A 17,285-nucleotide genomic window follows, 5' to 3' on the forward strand; every position below is an offset into this window, starting at 1 on the left:
CCCGCCGGTTCGGCCGAGGAAGCGGCCGGTGGTTAGCATCGGCTCGGCTGTCTTGGAGGAGGACGGAGGCCGTGGCCGGGGAGATGTGAGTCCAAGTGTGGAGGATGGGTCTTGGTCTTGGATGACTCCTAGATCACAATTTGGGTGAGTGGGGTCGATTAGGTTTTTGGAGGGTTTTATTTTGATGGATGAAAATATGTGGGGTTGTTTTGGAAATATTCGTTTGTTCTTTGTTTGTATTGTGAGGAAGTTTTGTGTATCATCCATTCTGTATATTTCTCCAGCTTTTTCAGAGGGAAGGATGATGTTAGCCATTTTATGATATTCTTTTTGGAAAATAACGTGAATTAAAGATAAGGAAAATTAAATCTCGTTTCTTCTAATTTGTTTTTCTCTTTTGTGGGTGTAGTCTAGTCTGTAGAGGTAAAAAAAAAATTTAAAAGGTTTTTTATTTGGAGAAATTGCAAAATACTTTTCAAATATTTAAAAACTTGTAGAAAAATATATAAAAATGAATTTATTTAACGATTTGACAAAAAAATTTAAAACCTATGGACCAATATTTATCATGGAAAGTGGAATCTATGCTAATATCAACAGGGTTGGATTAATCGAGTTTCGATTCGATTATATTCGAGTTTAGTTATTTCGGTTTAAGAAAAACTATAACCATTCAGTTTTTGCATTGAATTTGGATTCGGTTCGATTCGGTTATAGTCGATTCAAGTGCTATTCAATTATGATAAAATATTCATTTTTTTATAGAAATTTACGGGTTTTTTTTATTTTTTAATCGATTCGGTGCAATTTTAGAAAAATTATAACCATTCGGTTATGGTTATGCGTTATTCGGTTCAGATCACTTCGCTTATCAACTAAATAAATCACCCCTAATCGTCAATGCAAAGATGACAACTTTTCAAATACCATGTTCTTGTCAGTTAGGTCAGCACTGTCTTTCTCCCTCTACTAGCTTTATATGTTGAAAACATTGACTACCATAGAAAAGGAACATTAGTTCTTTAGATTATAATCACAACGAGGGGTTACCAAATGAAGTAGCAAGGAACCAGCTATTCTTCCGGAGATCACACAGGTTAACAAGAGAGGGAGAGATTCATGGAGGATATTACAGAGAAATCTAATCACTCTTTGGAGGATTTGTTGATGAGAGACTTGTGGATGTGAGGGATCACGCCGCCACCAGCAATGGTTCCTTTGATGAGAGTGTCGAGTTCTTCGTCCCCACGGATGGCCAGTTGCAGGTGCCGTGGGGTTATTCGTTTCACCTTCAGATCCTTGCTTGCGTTCCCGGCCAACTCTAGAACTTCAGCCGTTAAGTACTCGAGTATTGCGGCCGTGTACACTGCCGCTGTAGCCCCTACCCTTCCATTGGCACTGACCCTTGTTTTAAGCAGACGATGAACACGGCCCACTGGGAACTGCAAACAAAAAAGAGGGTTAAAATATGTATCGAATGGTCATTCTCTGATGAAATGACTCATGGCCGAGAAACTATATCATCTACCTTATCAATCAATCAACTCAAATCTAATAGAAGCTTAGTACCCTCCAACCACATTGGTATTGATACATACGAGAACCAGAAAACCTTGATGCCTTGAATACATCACTGTCGAAGATCTACAGAATCAACGGTCACACCGTGATACAGTCATTGTGATTGCCTCTTCAACAGTTGTGTGACCAACGTTTCTTAACTCCAGCATCATCATAACTAAATTCGTGCAGATCACAGAAGAAAACAATCCCTTTTTCGAATCCTGGCTGTAAAATGTATGCAACTGGGTAATTCCCCGCAAAATTTCCAACTCAGAAGTTTACGACCCCACTTTCGTGCCGGTTTCTAACATCAGGGGCCACTGAGAGAACCACAAATTTGATTCCGTAACTCTAAAGCTACCCTTCTTTGATATCAATGCCACTGAAATTATATGCAGTGTATGACCAATGTGTATAACTCGGGATGGGTCGAAACGTGACAAGAACACTAACGTTTACACACACGTTTTCATGGACGGAGACGAAGAAAGCGTGACAAACAAGACTTCAGGAATTTAGAGTGGAAAGAGACAAACCCAGTCACGATATCATCGAAGATATTCAAAATTTCAAGCATTCAACAGTCTAGGGTTTTGGCTTTTCCACAGATCCACCGGAAATCGCTCGATCAGATCAGAGAGATCATTCACACAGGGATATGCCAAGACGGCATTCAAGACAACAGGAAGTCAATCAATCCATAATTCCATCAATATATAACGAATCTCAAACCGCATGGACATATACAAGACGAAGATCAACGACAGAGAGTGAGAGAACCTGGAGACCGGCGCGTGAGGAGCGAGAGATGGGTTTCTTCTTGTCCTTATCTTTATCCTTGCTTCCCGCCGGGGATTTCCCCATAATCAACCCCTTCGCTCCTTTCCCAGACATTTTGATGGAACCCTAAATTCAGAATTCGAACCCAACGATCTCCAGAGAGACGCACAGAGAGCGAGAGCTTCGAAGAAGACGATGAGGCTACGAGTTTTTCGATGGGATGAGGGGGCAGATGAGCGAAAGTTCACATATACCCTTACGAATGAATGTATTTACTGTGTTCTTAAACTTTATATTATGGGTAGAATGGTAGTTTAGACTTCAGTTTTGTGTCGAACGAGAGCATGCTAATAGCGACTAAGCTAAAATGACATTTCGACGAATTATTATTTATTTTCAATTGTGACCCACTATCTTCTATTATTTGAATATTTTGGCCACCCTTATCTAACAATTTACTTTTCAGTCCTATTTGCTGTTCACACTTCACACCGTCTCGTAATCACAGATTATAGAATATGGGCCACGACCAAGATCCTGTCTATGGTTGATTTATTGTAAAAAATGTAGTGGCCCAAAATCAGTTATATATTTTTTTATTCATAGGTTTTATCGAAAAAATTTAGGTGTTGAATGGACAAAGTTTTTATTTTGAATTTTTGAATTTAGTTTTTTGTTTTAATTTAGCTTTTATTTAATGTTTTTTAAAAAAATTTGGACAAACAGATTTTAGTTGATTAGTCATATAAATCACTAGTCACTCAAGCACGAAGAATATCCAAAAAGTAGGATATGATTTTGAATCATAAAATGCACTAGCTTTTACATTGAGTCATAAACCATGTACATAGATGAATAAGTTAATGAAATGTCTTCATTTTGTGAAAGGTTATAAATAACATGTTTTTTTTTTCTTTTTCTACAAAACATATGAATAAGTAGTAGATCCACAATATATATATATATGTCCTTTTCTTCTTGTTTTTCTTTTATTTGGATTAGGGTTTAGATACTACATAACATGAAACACATTTGCAAGTGTTGTGTTGTGGGGAGGGCCACATGGGGGAGTCAACAACAATGGTTAGGGCAACCACAAATGTCCCTTTCTCTCATATCTTTGATGATAAGCAATGTGATTAGACACTCAATAAGTACAAATGATTTGATATCTTATAATCCAATCATGCCCCATATGTTTCTTTAGAATGTTAATATGTATGTTCAATGTCCATACACATTGTCATTATTTTGATTGAAACCATATAAAAACACTGCATTATTTGAGCCTAAGTATATATGTTATGATGGAGAGATTATAGAATTTATATTCTGAAAATATATACAATCTGACTCTTATGTGATAGATATGTACGTTTTTACTGATGTGGTCAGACTTATTAATATAGAACAATTCATTCAAAGATTATACAATTTGAAAGAATATTTTTGTCAAAAAATAAAACCCCATTAATATACATATATTTATAAATAAAAAAATTCCATGAAATCTTAGTGGGGGAAGGTTCATGCATTGGCAATGACATGGGCAAGGAGATGGCTCAATGTTCATGTGAATATGATTGAACTTTAGAGCAAAAGCATAATCTCCTGTTTTAAGGCTTTACCTTTTAATGTATAACAATAAACAGAAATAAATAAATAAAATAATAATAATGTATTATTTATAATAATAATAATAATAATAATTGTAAAAAGGAGTGGCGTTAGTGCATTTTCTTTATGTTGCTTTGTCACTTTCATAACTCATATCTTTCCCCAACCTAAATCACAGGGCCTTTTGTTTGAGAGCATTTGGAAAGTTGCTACCTTTTCAATTTCCAATGGATATTCTTTACTCGTTTGTTATTTTCTTGGCCAAAATATAAACATAACCATGTGGTCACTCATTTAACACCAAAAATAGTTTTGAACAAGATATACATAATCCATAAAATTTTCAAATATTGTATAATATTATATTCTAAATATTTTTTTACATTATAGTACCGAAGTTGTATATTAGAATTATGTACTTATATACTATTTTGAGAACAAATCTATTTTTTAAACGTTGGAAGATTTATTTTTTGTACATTGAATTCGAGATTTCTAGGTGTTTTAGGGGAAAAAAAGAAAAGAAATATGCAGATTTAGGATATAAAATTTGTAGACCTAAAATATAAAGAGTGCATTAAACATATGTTAAGAAATTTTCATTTACCTACAAATTAGGGGTGGGCACGGGTCGGGTACCCCTAATTTTTAGAAAACTCTGTTTCGTCTTCATTACCACGGGTTTTACAAAAATATTATCTCAGTCTTGGCTTCATAAAATTCGGGTACTTGTAACTTGGGTTTAATGAGATTCTCGGTCTTGTACTCACGGGTACCCGGACCCATACGATTTATAAAATTTTGAACTATAAAATGATAGATATAGAAAATACAAATGAGAGAGGTCAAAGTATAAAGAGAAAGGTTCACGATGAAGGGAAATGAGTAAAATTTTGAGAGATAGATGAATGGTTGATTCGATTACATAGAATGAGATTTGGAATGATGAAATTTTTGTATAGAAAGGTTTAGAACATACAAAAAAATGAACTAAAATAAAAGTATTTTAATAAATAATAAGAATAATTTAGACAAAAATATTATAGATATAAAGTATATTTTAGTTTTTTAACAAATATACCGGATACCCCTGGGTATACTTTGTAAAATAATTGAACCCCCACTCGGACTCGGGGGTCGAAAACTTAGTCTTATTAATACTCGATCTCATCATCGTTAATATTCGGATACTTGTTAAAGCGGGTACCTCCAAACCCCCGGGTTACCGGTTAAAAGTCCACCCCTACTACAAATAGTTCAAATCTTGTCCGCATGTAATTGGATTGCAGCTCGTATGAAGGAAACCAAAACCGACTAATACCGGTCCGGTACTGCTTAAAAGAAATCTTATTCGTTAACCGGATGTACATTTACAAGTTTTATGCCTCAATCAGTAAAAATCAAAGTGATTTTTATTTTATTATTATTATTAATTTTTGGAGTGAACGTGTTAAGCAACCTTTTTTGGCATAAGAAACCATAACCTGAGCTGTCCCTCCTTGTCCTGCTCCTGTCTCAATCTGCTTCTGGAGCTGTCAAACCACTTCTTGTCTGAAAACCAAAATAAAAAGTGGCTGAGACTCTTCGAGACTTCCACATTCTCTGCTCAATGTTGCGAAAATTCTCCAAAACCCAGCTCAAAAACTTTGAACCCAGATCCAAAAAACCGATACTGATGAGATTTTCTCCAAGTTTTCTAATCCAAAACCAGTTCCTATGATGTCCAGAAACCGAGTCTCTGTCTTTCTCGTGATCATCCTCTCTGTTTCTCTGTTTCCAGAAGCTTCTGGAATCAACGAAGAGGGTCGCGCTCTTCTCTCGTGGCTTTCGGCGTTTAACTCTTCTTCTTCTGCATCTTTCTTCTCTTCTTGGAACCCGTCAGACCGAAATCCCTGCAGGTGGGCTTATATCAGATGTTCGGATGATGAGTTTGTTCAAGAAATCAGAATAACTTCCGTGCACATTGCGACTCGGTTTCCAGACGAAGTTACTTCGTTTCCGTACATTACAAGTATTGTCATTTCAGACACCAACTTAACCGGGGAGATTCCGGTTTCGATAGGGAATTTGTCGGAGTCTCTTGTTTTCTTGGACCTTGGTTTCAACTCTCTGACAGGGCAAGTGCCTCCTGAAATCGGGAAGCTGAAGAAGCTCGAGTCGCTAGCCCTGAACAGCAATTTCTTGCGTGGCAAGGTTCCTCCGGAACTCGGTAACTGTGCATTCCTACAAAGGCTTGAACTTTTTGACAACCAATTCTCCGGGAAGATTCCATCGGAAATAGGGAAACTGAGCTCTCTAGCGATTTTCCGGGCAGGCGGGAACTCGGGTCTGACCGGTGAGATACCATATGAGATATCGAACTGCAGAAAATTACAGTATCTTGGTCTCTCTGATACTGCAATCTCTGGGAAGATCCCTAAAAGCTTAGGAGAGCTCAAGAATCTCGAGACGCTTGCAGTATACACAGCCAATCTCAGTGGAAATATTCCCCGAGAGATCGGAAACTGCTCAAAGCTCGAGAATCTGTTCCTGTATGAAAACCAGCTTTCTGGGCAGATTCCTATCGAAATCGGGTCACTGAAGAATCTGAAAAGGTTGCTCCTTTGGGAGAACAGTCTAGAGGGCCGAATCCCGGGGTCGATCGGAAACTGCACTGGTTTGAAAGTGATCGACTTCTCGGTGAACTTTCTTTCTGGAGATTTGCCATTCTCTGTAGTCAACTTAGTTCAGCTAGAGGAGCTGCTTCTGTCTCAAAACAACTTCTCCGGCACAATTCCAGACATCATCGGAAACCTGTCAAGTTTGAAGCAACTTGAACTCGACAACAATGGCTTCGAAGGCGAGATTCCTGCAACAATCGGGAACTTAAAAGAGCTGACTTTATTCTACGCTTGGCAGGACCGGTTAACAGGAAACATACCGAATGAGATCGCCTATTGCACAAAGCTTCAGTCTCTGGATCTCTCTCACAATTCTCTCACTGGTTCGATCCCGGATTCTCTCTTCAGTCTCAAGAACTTGAGCCAGCTGTTACTGATATCGAACCAGCTCTCTGGTGAACTTCCAGCTAATATCGGAAGCTGCACAAGCCTTGCTCGTCTCCGTCTCAGCTCAAATCGTTTAAGCGGCAATATACCGTCATCCATCGGTGGATTACGCAGCTTGACTTTCCTAGAACTATCCGAAAACGTAATTTCCGGGGAGATTCCGTCAGATATCGGCAACTGCACTCAACTGCAGATGCTTGATCTGCACGGAAACAAATTTATCGGTGCAATCCCGGAATCTTTGCAGTTTCTTACAGAACTCAACGTTTTAGACCTTTCGATGAACAGAATAGGAGGTAACATTCCATCGGGTATCGGAAAGTTAGTCTCTTTGAACAAACTGATGATCAACGGGAACAAAATCTCTGGTTTAATTCCAGGGACACTCGGATTCTGCAAGGATTTGCAGCTACTGGACCTGAGCAGCAACAGATTGAATGGTTCGATACCAGAAGAACTCGGCCGCCTCCAAGAACTGGAGATTCTGTTGAACCTGAGCAGAAATTCGCTAGCCGGCCCTATCCCGAACAGTTTCTCCAGCTTCACGAAGCTCGCCAGCTTGGATTTATCGCAAAACAAGCTAACCGGAAGATTGATTGTTCTCAGCAACCTTATCAATCTTGTTTCTCTGAATGTCTCATTCAACGACTTCTCCGGCTCGATTCCAGACACAAACTTCTTCCACCATCTCCCGGATGACGCATTCCTCGGAAATTCCCACCTCTGCAGCAGTGAAAACACGAAGAGATGCCCTTCTAACCGCACGAAGAGGAACACAAGAAACATCATCGTCTATTCTCTTCTAAGTGCAGCATTAGCCATTACAGTTACAGCTGTTTCCTTGTACTGGTTGTTCCGGTTACAAGGATCTGCGTTTGGGAACAGCAACGGAGAGGAATGGGAACTCACGCCATTTCAGAAGCTCGGCTTTTCGATAAACGATATAGTTACAGGCTTATCAGATTCCAATATCGTCGGGAAAGGAGGTTCTTGCGTGGTTTACCGTATCGAGACGTCTTCGAGACAAGTAATCGCTGTCAAGAAGCTCTTGCCGGATTACGACAGAGAAAACCCAGATTGGTTTTCTGCAGAAGTTAGCATTCTTGGAACAATAAGGCACAGAAACATAGTGAGACTTCTCGGATACTGCAGCAAAGGAAGAACAAAGCTTCTGATATTTGATTACGTCAGCAATGGAAGCTTAGCGGAATTGCTCCATGAGAAGAAGGTGTTCCTGGATTGGGATGTTCGGTTCGGTATCGCATTCGGCTCGGCTCATGGGTTGGCGTATCTTCACCATGACTGCGTTCCTCCAATCATACACCGAGATGTCAAGGCCGGCAACATCTTGGTCGGGCCGAGGAATGAAGCTTACCTTGCAGATTTCGGAATTGCGAAGCTTGTAGATGATGATGATGAATCACAAAGCTCGAAACCCTCAAACGTGATCGCGGGTTCCTTAGGTTACATTGCTCCTGGTAAGTTCAAAACGCAAAGAATGATGACTAACACACGAGTCGGCCACCCGAGATTTTCCGGTATCCAAATTGAAACCCGAATCTTGATCTTTAAATTCTTTGTTCTTATACAGAATACGGATACAGCACCAGGATAACGGAGAAGAGCGACGTCTACAATTTTGGAGTCGTAATTCTAGAGATTCTAACCGGAAAACAACCGATAGATTCCCGAATTCCAGACAATCTGCACATCGTGGCATGGATAAACAACGTTATAAGGGACAGAAAAGGCGATATCACGAGCATATTGGACGAGCAACTCATGAGATCCTCATCAGGAGCAGAGATGGAGGAGATGAAGCAAGTTCTTGGAGTGGCATTGCTATGCGTCAATCCAAACCCTAACGACCGACCCTCCATGAGAGACGTCACGGCCATGCTCGCAGAGATCAGAGAGCAGAACCAAGAAGATGATGCTGATGATGACGGTAAGGTTTGTAACAACAAATCTGTGATCGAGTGTTCCAGCTTCTCTAGATCTTCTGAACAGCCTCTGATCAAATCACCAGTCTAACACGGCTTATGTTTTTCTTTAGTTTCTGTTTTCTGAATTGATTTGGGGATTGTCGGTTTTTAACATGATTCCCTTTCTGTAGAAATGATTTTCCTTTCTACAAGCAAGAGATTTTACTTTCTTGCAGAACAAGCAAGAGATTTTACTTGCTCTGTTCTAAATTATACACAAGCTCCCATTTCCTCGTTTTGTTCAGACAGATCTGACATGTTCTTGTTGAGAGTTTAAGGCAGCTCTTCTCAGATTCAAAATAACAGTTGACCAAATCAATCTCAGGGCTGGCTGCATTCTCCAATGATTTCAGACAAGCAGATAACAAGTTAGCTTATATCCTTTAATGGATCAAATTCACAGATTCCATATCACCGATCATATATCACATCGATTCCGCTAAGTATCCTGAATATAAACATCCACCCCACCAGAATTCACATTGAGACATAATTCATCCATGTTTTAAAACTAGATACGCATATACACACACATATATATATATATGTACGGAGGGAGAAATGGGAAACCAACAGAAACCAAAAGTTGTCATCAGAGCATTAGAGCTATACAGTCCGCATCATGGTCTGGTCACTACGACCCATCATCTGGTTTCCCTTTCACTCGGAGATTGATCCAGAGATCAAATCACATGACACAGCAAAAGACGAAAACTTTTGGAAAATCGAAACCCATGAAAGAAAACGGAGAGAGAGAGAGAGAGAGAGAGAGAAGGCTCGGATAAGAAATGGGTAGAGAAATTTATCATCACATGATCCATACGGATCTCCATCAGAGTGGTGCATGACTTCTCTCGAACAGCTCGTCACCGCCCCCAATTTGATAAAAACCGTAGGAAACGGGGAAGAAACAAACCCTAAGGAAGATCCGAGAAGAACAAAACCACGACACCAGTCAATAAATTTCGACACTTTCGCGCGAATCTGACAAAACCCTATGAGAAATGGCAGAAGATTTCCTCCATAAAACCCTAATCCAGCTAAGATCGATGTTTGGGTTCCAGAGTGAATTTATATAGAAAGGAGATGTGGGAACAACCTGAAACCCTAGTTTAATATAGATGTTTATGGGCTTCTACCCAATATAGGCCTATTTACGGCCCAAATAAGCATATAGGCCAAAATTCCATGCGGCCTTGACTTCAATCTATACTCTTTAAATATGATCATTTGATTAAAATGACAGTATAATAATATAGTTTGAATCATGATGGTGTTTTATATTTTTCATTCGAAACTATAAAGACTGATCTTTTGTTTTGTTTAATGAAGAGGGTTAAAATCAAATGAAAAATGAATGTCATGAATCATATGCACATCGTAATCAGGCAATTTTCCATGCCACGGTTTCATGAAAGAAATAAACTGTTTGTCAAGATCTAGTATTGTGAGGTCTTGCCAACACAAACCCCTCAACGAACAAACAAACACACTAATCGGCCATAACCGGAAGATGACAAACCAAACTAAACCAGCAACATAACCAGCCACATGCTCTAATGACCGAAGCCTCTAATTTCTTACATTACATTAACTTCATAATTTCTGTTAGGGAACTTTACATTTTTTACAGAGTTTTTGTTTTTGTCAAATAAACATTAACTTTTTAAGTGAGTGTAAAAAAACTCTAAACTTTTTAAGTGATCTAAAAAAAATACATAAACTTTGATGTAGTTTATCAAAAAAATACTAAATTTTTTAAATGATTCAAAAAAATATATGAACTATATACAATTGTAAAAAAACAAAGATAATAATTTGACGTGTTTGCATCTCCTTATACCACATCAGTTCATTTTTTATTTTTACAATCATAAAATAGTTCTTGTTTCTTGACATATTTAAAAAGTTTAGTTTTTATTTGATAAAATTAAAAGTTGTGTGTTTTTTTTCCTTTCTAATATCTTTCTACAAATTTATGAGAATAACCATATTCAGATTTTGACTTCAATATTTATCTCATAAATGGATTTCTCAATTTTCTTATATTCCCTAACTTATTAAAATTCTTCGTACTAGAAAATCAAGAACAAAACAGAAGAAGAACAACGACCGACGAAAATTCCTACAAGGATCGATCAATCATATGTTCACATAGAAATAAACAACTACGGATAAAGGTATAAGGATGGATCGCGGACACAGATCAATGAAATGGTCAACGACAATGACATATCGACAGTCTTGCAATAAATGGGGAGAAGTCCATACATTTTAAGCTTGGATACAAGGATTCTTATGTTTTGTTAAGATGAATCATATATACGCCCACATGCTTCATTAAGGTACCAAGTGATTTTTTTTCTTTGGATACTTAGTCCATTAACTTGAATTTTAGTGGATATATATTATTTAAATTCTATTATCTAGATTTTGGAAAATCAATTTACTTTAGTATCGAAATATTACCCTTAAAACTTTAAAAAGTAAAGACTAAATTTAAATAAAACAGTAAACATGAGTATGTAATTAAAAAAGATGGGCACTTCGGTTCGAGAATTTATTCCGACCCGAAACCAAATCGGACCGGAGTGAATCGAATAACATTCGGTTCTAATTTGGTGCACTATTTATGGAATCGAATGAACCGTTTCCGAACTGTACGAATACCGAACCAAAATTCGAATCTTCCACTAATATATGTGTAAATATTATAGTTTGATACTGATTTGGTATTCATATAATGGTACCGTTCTGAACCGAACCGAATCGAACCGAATCGTTTAACATTTGATTCTAGTTTGGTACACTTTTTATATAACTGAAAATACCGTTCCCGAACCGAAACCCGAAACACCCACCCCTACCAAAATTTCGAGAAAATTAATGTATCGTTTTTTTTTTTGCGCTAATTCTCATATTCAACCGTAATGAGTATGTTGAAGTCTAACCATATGTAAACAAACCTCCAAGAGGTAATCTACTCTTATGATATTTATAAAAAAAATAAATCACATTATATATTAGCTTAATGACTTTGAAATATGATATTTAGGATTTTCTAAATGTATGTATATTATCGGAACTGTTTATATTGAAAAGTGTTGTATTATGGAATTATATTCTTAATGGCATTAGTTTTAGTGTCTTATTAGGATTAGTCTATAGAGTTTAATGTGTCATGTGGCAACATATGCTTTGTAATATGTTCTACTTTTGTATCCTTCACAACTAGAATCCATTAGAGGAACCAAAAAAATTCAAATTATCATAAAATACGCTTTTAAAAACGAAATTATTAGAGGGTATTAGATATCAAAACATGAAGTGGATTTGTATTTTTCGAAGATGAAAATGTATACACAAATAGAAAACGTGTCTCATAAAAATGCTTTATAGTTTATTTATCTATTGGAGAGTGGTGCTAAGATATATATTTATTTATATAATTTACGCATTATTTCCATTCATTTTATTTTGCTGTGATCATCTAATTTTCAGCCAAGCCTCAAATTAATCTCGGGGGCAGAAACCTTATAGGTGATTTAGGATATACGTTCTCTTCCAAAACTTAATGTTCAAATTTAGGACGGAACAGATCATTTATATCATGTTTTATCGGTTGAACTATATAATTTCGGATTTTTTTTTATGTATTTGTTTTGGTCTATTACGATTCCGTTTGGCACTGTTATCTTTTTAAATTTTCAGAAATATGAACATAAAATTTAAATATAAAATTAATTAAAAAAAAATGAAATGCATAGAAAAAGTAATATCCGTTGAAACATATAGGATAAGGCATCTCTCTCTTCAATAAAAGATTACCAATTCAAAGTTTTCTTCCTCGAGACATCATTGTCCTGAATGAGAACAGAAGGGGCTCTCTCTCTCTTTGTAAGTTTAATAATTTATAATTTTAAAAGCGTGAAAAGAAACTCCACGTAATACTCATTATTAGAACACTTTATAATATTCTCTCTTTTTTGTTATAACGCTTTATTACGTATATTTGCCATTATTGCGTAGATATACGTATGCAAATATTTCGTGGCATATGATCTCGTGGAACGGTCGAAATGCAATCTGTTTCAGTTGGGTGACTAGAGTTTTTGATATTTAGTCGTTTTGAAGCTTTTATATAAAAACTCTATAAAATATATAATAAGAAAATTATAATATTAGTTCAATCGGTAGGTTCATTTATTAAAACAATATATGCATAGATATACCTATTAAAGTAAAAATGTAACCGTTTGGAAGGCTTTATTTATTTTGTTTATAAGAAAGGGTTTTTTAATAGCTAAATCTGATACGTCTCTCTCTCTCTCTATATATATATTATACACACACACACATATATATATGTATATAATCATCTCCAAATATAAAAAAGTATCTTATTTCTATCAGATACAAATTTATCTAATTAGTCATATATTTGATTCATCAATATATTTGACAGAACAAAATCTTTTTTAGAACCGTAATAAATCTGATTAAATTGAGATAAAATTTATTTTTTATAAATAAATCAAATATATATATATATATATATGAATCGTAGTTTAAATAAAAATTGGATGATTTTGTATACGATTGTGTATTTTGTAATAGTTTTTTTTAATGTAAACAAAAAACACACAAATAGTTTTGCTTGTAAGCAAAAAATAAATGAAAATATATATATATATATACACATTATGACAACGTAAACATTTGACCAAAAGCCAACGTACACACCAACCGTACTAATTTTTAACACACATGTTCATGTACGAATGAATTGTCTGTCCCCCTCAAAACCTTAACATATAAACCTAGACTTTATACTATTTAATATCTACATTACATGCCCTTTATTCATCACTTATCTTTATAAATAATAATCTTATATATATCCACTTTTTTGTTATTTATAATTATATACTCTAAGACTTCCATATTATAAAGATCTAAATATTTAGGGAAAATGACATTTTCTTATCCGAATTAGTCAAATGTGATATTTGATAGAAGATATTATGCATTCATAACATATATTACGCAATTATGTCTATATTACTTTATGTGTATTCATTACCATAGTGCTTTGATGTGTATATATGTATACCTAATGATAATGGAAAGATCAAGGGGATTTTACCAAATTACATGGTATCAGAGCCTCTCTTTTCCTAAAACCTACACCACCGCGTCTGTTTCTTCTTCTTCATCTGATCCTTTCTTCCAGTTTTTTTTTCCTTCCCACCCTCTTCGCCATGGAAACAAACACAACCCAGTCTGAAAAACCCTTTGGAGTGAATAATATCAAATCTCATATCCCACTCACCCTTGACATGGATGAATATAATTATGATGCATGGAGAGAGCTCTTCGAAACCCATTGCCTTAGCTTTGGCCTTATGGGTCATCTGGACGGCACAACTCAATCGACCGGAGAAGAAGACACATACTGGGCTCGGATTGACGGTTTAGTGAAACTGTGGATCTATGGCACGATTTCTAAATCGCTGCTCACTACCGTACTCAAGAAGAAAAGTACTGCCCATGCCCTGTGGACAAGACTAGAGAACCAATTCTGTGACAACAAGGAGGCCCGTGCCATCCAACTCGAAAATGACCTCCATAACCTCACCATTGGAGATTTAGCCGTGCATGAATACTGTCACAGATTGAAGAAAATTTCGGATCTCTTATCCAACATCGACGCGGAAGTTTCCGATCGAAATCTCGTTATGCACATGCTCAATGGCTTGAATGAAAAGTTCGACAACATAGTCAACGTCATCAAGCATAAGTCACCATTCCCATCATTCGAAGACGCACGTTCCATTCTCATTCTTGAGGAACAGAGGGTCAGCAAAACCACGAGACATCAACCCATTCATACAGACCACTCTTCTGCTCCGACGGCTTTATACACGACCACACAACCATCTTAGCCTTCACCAACAACCCAGTCATGGTCTAACTCATCACAGCCCTATCATCGTGATGGCCGATCTGGTGGTCGCCGCGGTCGTCATTCACGAGGCCGTCGTTCATTCAACAACAATCATCATCCCTCTTCATCATGGAACGAACCTCAATGGCCACCGCATTGGCCGAATCCATGGACCTTTCCCAGCTACAATCCTGGTATTCTTGGACCAAGTCCACACCATCAATCACTTGCTCGTGCACCATCACAACAGTGGAACGCTACATCTCCAAATGTCAGCACAAATCAGCCCACAACTGCCTTGGCTCATGCATTCAATACTATGACACTTCAAAATCCTACCGACAATGCTTGGTACATGGACTCCGGCGCCACAGCTCATCTCACCAACCAGCCAGGTAAACTCCACACTATTTTTAATTCGAGCATTACACACTCTGTCACCGTCGGTGATGGTTCATCACTCCCGGTCCAAAACTCCGGACATACCACCATCCCCTCCTTATCTCGACCTCTCTCTCTTCAAAACGTTCTAGTCACCCCATCTATTATCAAAAACTTGGTCTCGGTCCGACAATTTACGACCGATAATGATTGCTCTATTGAATTTGACCCTTTTGGTTTTTCTATCAAGGATCGTCCAACAAAACGGACTCTTCTCCGATGTGATAGCACCGGGCCTCTATATCCACTCACCAACACCACCACACCACAAGACCACATCGCATTTCTCTCCACGTCTCCCGCAATTTGGCATCGTCGGTTAGGGCACCCGGACAACTCGGTTTTCAATAATTTGATTTCTTCTGGTTTTATTCCATGTAATAAGCCATGCATGCCTTCCACTTGTGAAGCATGTCATCTTGGCAAAAGTGTTAGGCTTCCTTTTCATCGTTCTCAAAACATTGTTTCAGCACCCTTTGATATAATTCATTCTGATATTTGGACTTCGCCCGTTCCTAGCATAAGTGGTTTGCGATATTATGTTGTCTTTCTTGATCATTTTACACAGTTTTTGTGGGTTTATCCACTTCCCGAAAGAACGACGTGTTCTCCAAGTTTCTTCACTTCACCTCTTATGTTAAAATCAATTTCATACTACTATTAAAGCATTTCAATGTGATCATGGTGGTGAATTTGATAATCAACATTTCAAATCATATTTTGATGAACATGGCATTTTGGCTCGGTTTTCTTGTCCCCATACTTCTCAACAAAACGGCAAATCCGAACGTATCATTCGAACCATAAACAATCTCATCCGTACTCTACTTCTCCAAGCCAAACTCCCACCAAAATTTTGGGTCGAAGCACTTCATCTTAGTGCTCATCTTCTTAATATTCTACCTTCTACCACCATAAACAACGAAATACCATACACCAAGCTATTTGACAAACCAACCTCGTTTTCCCATCTCCGAGTATTCGGTTGTCTTTGTTACCCAAACCTCATATCGACAACTCCTCACAAACTTTCTCCTCGTTCTACACCATGCATATTTCTCGGTTTTCCAGCACTTCACCGAGGATATAGGTGTCTTGACCTTATCTCACGAAAAATCATACTCTCTCGACACGTTCACTTTGATGAAAATATTTTCCCTTTTTCCCACTTATAAAAGTCAAACATGCATTCATATGATTTTCTTAATCTAGAGTCTGACACAAATGATTTTTCTAGAACACTTAGACAATTGCCCATTGCTACATCGACGATGCCAAATGTCCCCACCATACAATATCCTGTTGGGTTTCCTGGGATCTCATGAGCGAATCTGATTCCTAAGAGATCGATTCTAGGGTTGTGCAGCGGAAGTAAAACAAAAATTTTATAAAACACTAGAACCATGCTGCTATTGAAAACGTAGAAACGTTAGAACGCTTACCTCAATCGATCCGGGGCCTGTATCAACTGAAGAATTCGTCCAATCACTTAGGGAGGAAGATTACCTCGCCCTCTACACGTATCCACACCTCGGGATGGATTCCAACGATTGGAACTTGTCTGCTAGGACTCGAATCTCTATTCGGTTTTTCGCACTTCGAGAAAAACGAGACTTAGAACTTGTTGAGCCCTTTTGGATCTCACCAAAAACTCTCCAAGAACACCAAAAGTCGGCTGCTCCAAGTCTCTTATCAATTAGGGTTCTAATATCTTTCTTATAAAGTGATTTAACCCTAATTTCGGTTTAATTTTCGGAAAACCGGAACCTGGAACGGACGGTCCAGAATTGCACGTGGACCGTCCGTTCCAGTAAGGCAGAACGGACGGTCTACGTTTAGTGCGGACCGTCCGTTCTATCCTCATAGAACGGACGGTCTGCGTGTTGTCGTGGACCGTCCGTTCTG

The 17,285-nt window shown here is 37.5% G+C and overlaps 3 protein-coding genes across 4 annotated transcripts; 2 read left to right on the top strand and 1 right to left on the bottom strand.

The window, feature by feature from the left end:
• Nucleotides 1–996: 996 nt before the first annotated feature.
• LOC104798868 (probable histone H2A variant 3) lies at nt 997–2,584 on the bottom strand. Its single transcript, XM_010521083.1, has 2 exons — nt 2,344–2,584; nt 997–1,442 (listed from the first exon to the last, which is right to left on the bottom strand). Exons 1-2 carry the CDS (start codon nt 2,455–2,457, stop codon nt 1,146–1,148), a joined length of 411 nt encoding a protein of 136 aa, XP_010519385.1. The 5' UTR covers nt 2,458–2,584; the 3' UTR covers nt 997–1,145.
• Nucleotides 2,585–5,524: 2,940 nt separating this feature from the next.
• Nucleotides 5,525–9,769, top strand: LOC104798869 (LRR receptor-like serine/threonine-protein kinase RCH1). 2 transcript variants are annotated; one of them, XM_010521085.2, is made up of 3 exons: nt 5,525–7,303; nt 7,388–8,485; nt 8,599–9,769. In XM_010521085.2, the coding sequence occupies exons 1-3, from the start codon at nt 5,677–5,679 to the stop codon at nt 9,039–9,041; spliced, it is 3,168 nt and encodes a 1,055-aa protein (XP_010519387.1). In that variant the 5' UTR covers nt 5,525–5,676; the 3' UTR covers nt 9,042–9,769. The 2 variants fall into 2 exon arrangements, with proteins under 2 accessions (XP_010519387.1, XP_010519386.1); XM_010521084.2 differs by having other exon boundaries at nt 5,525–8,485.
• A 4,562-nt stretch (nt 9,770–14,331) lies between these two features.
• Nucleotides 14,332–14,937, top strand: LOC109116033. Its single transcript, XM_019200750.1, has one exon. The coding sequence runs from the start codon at nt 14,332–14,334 to the stop codon at nt 14,935–14,937; it is 606 nt and encodes a 201-aa protein (XP_019056295.1).
• Nucleotides 14,938–17,285: the final 2,348 nt, after the last annotated feature.

This window comes from Tarenaya hassleriana, unplaced genomic scaffold (genome assembly GCF_000463585.1).
Source record: "Tarenaya hassleriana unplaced genomic scaffold, ASM46358v1 Cleome59, whole genome shotgun sequence".
NCBI classification, from domain to species: domain Eukaryota; kingdom Viridiplantae; phylum Streptophyta; class Magnoliopsida; order Brassicales; family Cleomaceae; genus Tarenaya; species Tarenaya hassleriana.

Bases quoted from the DNA above. Each gene is read 5' to 3' on its own strand.
- LOC104798868 (XM_010521083.1), bottom strand. From the start codon at position 2,457: ATGTCTGGGAAAGGAGCGAAGGGGTTGATTATGGGGAAATCCCCGGCG. The intron at 1,443-2,343 runs GTTCTCTCACTC...TTTTGTTTGCAG, and splicing joins CCTCACGCGCCGGTCTCCAG to TTCCCAGTGGGCCGTGTTCA.
- LOC104798869 (XM_010521084.2), top strand. From the start codon at position 5,677: ATGATGTCCAGAAACCGAGTCTCTGTCTTTCTCGTGATCATCCTCTCT. The intron at 8,486-8,598 runs GTAAGTTCAAAA...GTTCTTATACAG, and splicing joins CTTAGGTTACATTGCTCCTG to AATACGGATACAGCACCAGG.
- LOC109116033 (XM_019200750.1), top strand. From the start codon at position 14,332: ATGGATGAATATAATTATGATGCATGGAGAGAGCTCTTCGAAACCCAT.